We start from the raw sequence: 1821 nt of genomic DNA, 5'->3' as shown, positions 1-1821 counted from the left end.
CTTGAATCAGCAACATAACCTCTCTGAGGTCAACTTCTGTCATTTCCCACGTGAAAAGGACAGACTATAGGATTGTTGTGAAGGTGGAATTTAATCATGTTAACTTCTCTTCCAGGCGTCACACAACTCCCTCTTCCCACAGCTAGGCTGGTGGCTACCTCGTCACCAGAGGGTTTGTTTATTTAATTCCCGGAGTGTGCATGTGCTTGCCAGGTAGAGAGAGAACCCCCAATGGGGCACGGCCTTGCCACAGTCATCCCTCCTCCATTTCCCCATCAGGATTGGGGGCAGGCACACACATGCATCTGCCAGGACCGGGATTTGAACTGCAGTCGACTTCGCGGGCTCTGGTTGCCTGTGTACAGCACTTAACCACTACATTACAGGATTCTTTTGCCCTCTTTATAAAATGCTTTATTTATTTTATTGTAAGATATACATGATGGATTTACCATTTTAACCCATTCCGAGCGTACAGTTCAGGGGCTTTAAGTTCGCTCAGGTGTTATTTCGCCATCACCACCATCCATCTCCAGAACTTTCCTTTTATTCAGAAACTTTCCCCCCATTTTGCTGTAGGACACGTGTGCTTGTCAGAGAGAGAGAGAGAGAGCAAAGGTGAGAAAGCACCCTCTGGGGGGATGGCCACACCACAGTTCCTTCTCCTCCATTCTCCTCTTGGGATTTTGGGCACACACACACACACACACCCACCCCTGGAGTGTTTTCCAGCCACCAGGGCTGGGACAAACCACATTGCAGATGCTGCGGTCACCCTGCTCCCAGTCAGCCCCAGGTCTTGAGTGTTTGTACCCTGGGACACTCACGGAGGACTCCAGATGCGAACCTGGAACCTTCCCACAGGGTCAACTCTGGAGAGCTTCCCACTTCCCCTCTGCACCCCTGTCCAGCCCAGTGCAGGTTTCTTGACCGTGCCCCTGCTCCACCGGGCCAGCCCACACCTGGCTCAGCTCTGGAAGAGGCTCACAAGGAAGCCCTGGCCTGGACCAGCAGCCAGGGACGCAGGGGCTTTGGAGAAAAATAGGCTTTTGAGACTAGGGGAGATCTCCACCGGGAGTCACAGGACGGCTCTCCTGGAATAGTCTAGGGACCTGCTGCGTGGGATTAAAATCCGCCTTGTTCTGCGTGGCCGGAGAGGGCAGATCTGGTGGCTGAACTGGCAGCAGTGGCTGGGAGTTCAATGTGAGTTACTGTGCCAGGATCTTAGATCAGAGTCTGCCAGACGGTGTGTGCGCGTGGTCTGGGGGCTACGAGCGTATTCTGGGTCCTCTGAGGGAGCCCCTGAGTTCATGTTTAATCCTCTTCTGTAATGTTTAAATTAGGTTATTTATTTATTTGCTCAAGGGTGTGTGCATTCTACAGGGAAAGGAGAGGAGAAAGCATCCCCCATGGGACTGTCTTGTCCCAGTCCCTTCTCCATCTCCCCTCCCTCAGGATTTTGGGCACACACGCTCACACGCCCGGCATGTTTCTCAAGGTGCTGAGTCTGAGGCTGGTGCTGGGGTCAGCCATGTGGGATCCAGTCCCTTTAACCACCGGGCCATGGGCTGACCCAATATCTATCTTTCTTAAACATCTGACGTCAGGAAATCCTTCAGAGTAGTAAATCCTCTACCTTCAAAATATATCCGGGATCTAACCTCTCCTTATCACCATTGTGACCACTCTATTCTAAACTGATATTTTACTCTCACTTATTATTTTCCAAAAACACTCCCATCTCCTTAGACTGCCAAGAATGGTCCTATTTCAAAACCTTTGCCTTTTTTTTTTTTTTTTTTTTTTTACAAAAAGGAGGGA

General features: G+C 50.5%; 1 protein-coding gene across 1 annotated transcript in view; it reads left to right on the top strand.

The window, feature by feature from the left end:
- Window positions 1-1065: 1065 nt before the first annotated feature.
- Window positions 1066-1821, top strand: part of LOC106736078 (polyprenol reductase) — an 11136-nt gene continuing 10380 nt past the window's right edge. The window contains exon 1 of the mRNA XM_014591969.2: window positions 1066-1203. Coding sequence (XP_014447455.1) covers window positions 1202-1203 — 2 coding nt within the window. The 5' untranslated portion in view covers window positions 1066-1201. The remainder of the gene's footprint in view (window positions 1204-1821) is intronic.

This window comes from Tupaia chinensis, unplaced genomic scaffold (assembly GCF_000334495.1).
Source record: "Tupaia chinensis unplaced genomic scaffold, TupChi_1.0 Scaffold000054_1, whole genome shotgun sequence".
NCBI lineage: Eukaryota > Metazoa > Chordata > Mammalia > Scandentia > Tupaiidae > Tupaia > Tupaia belangeri.
The sequence above is the reverse complement of the archived record's forward strand: the minus strand, read 5'-3'. Positions and strand labels throughout refer to the sequence as shown.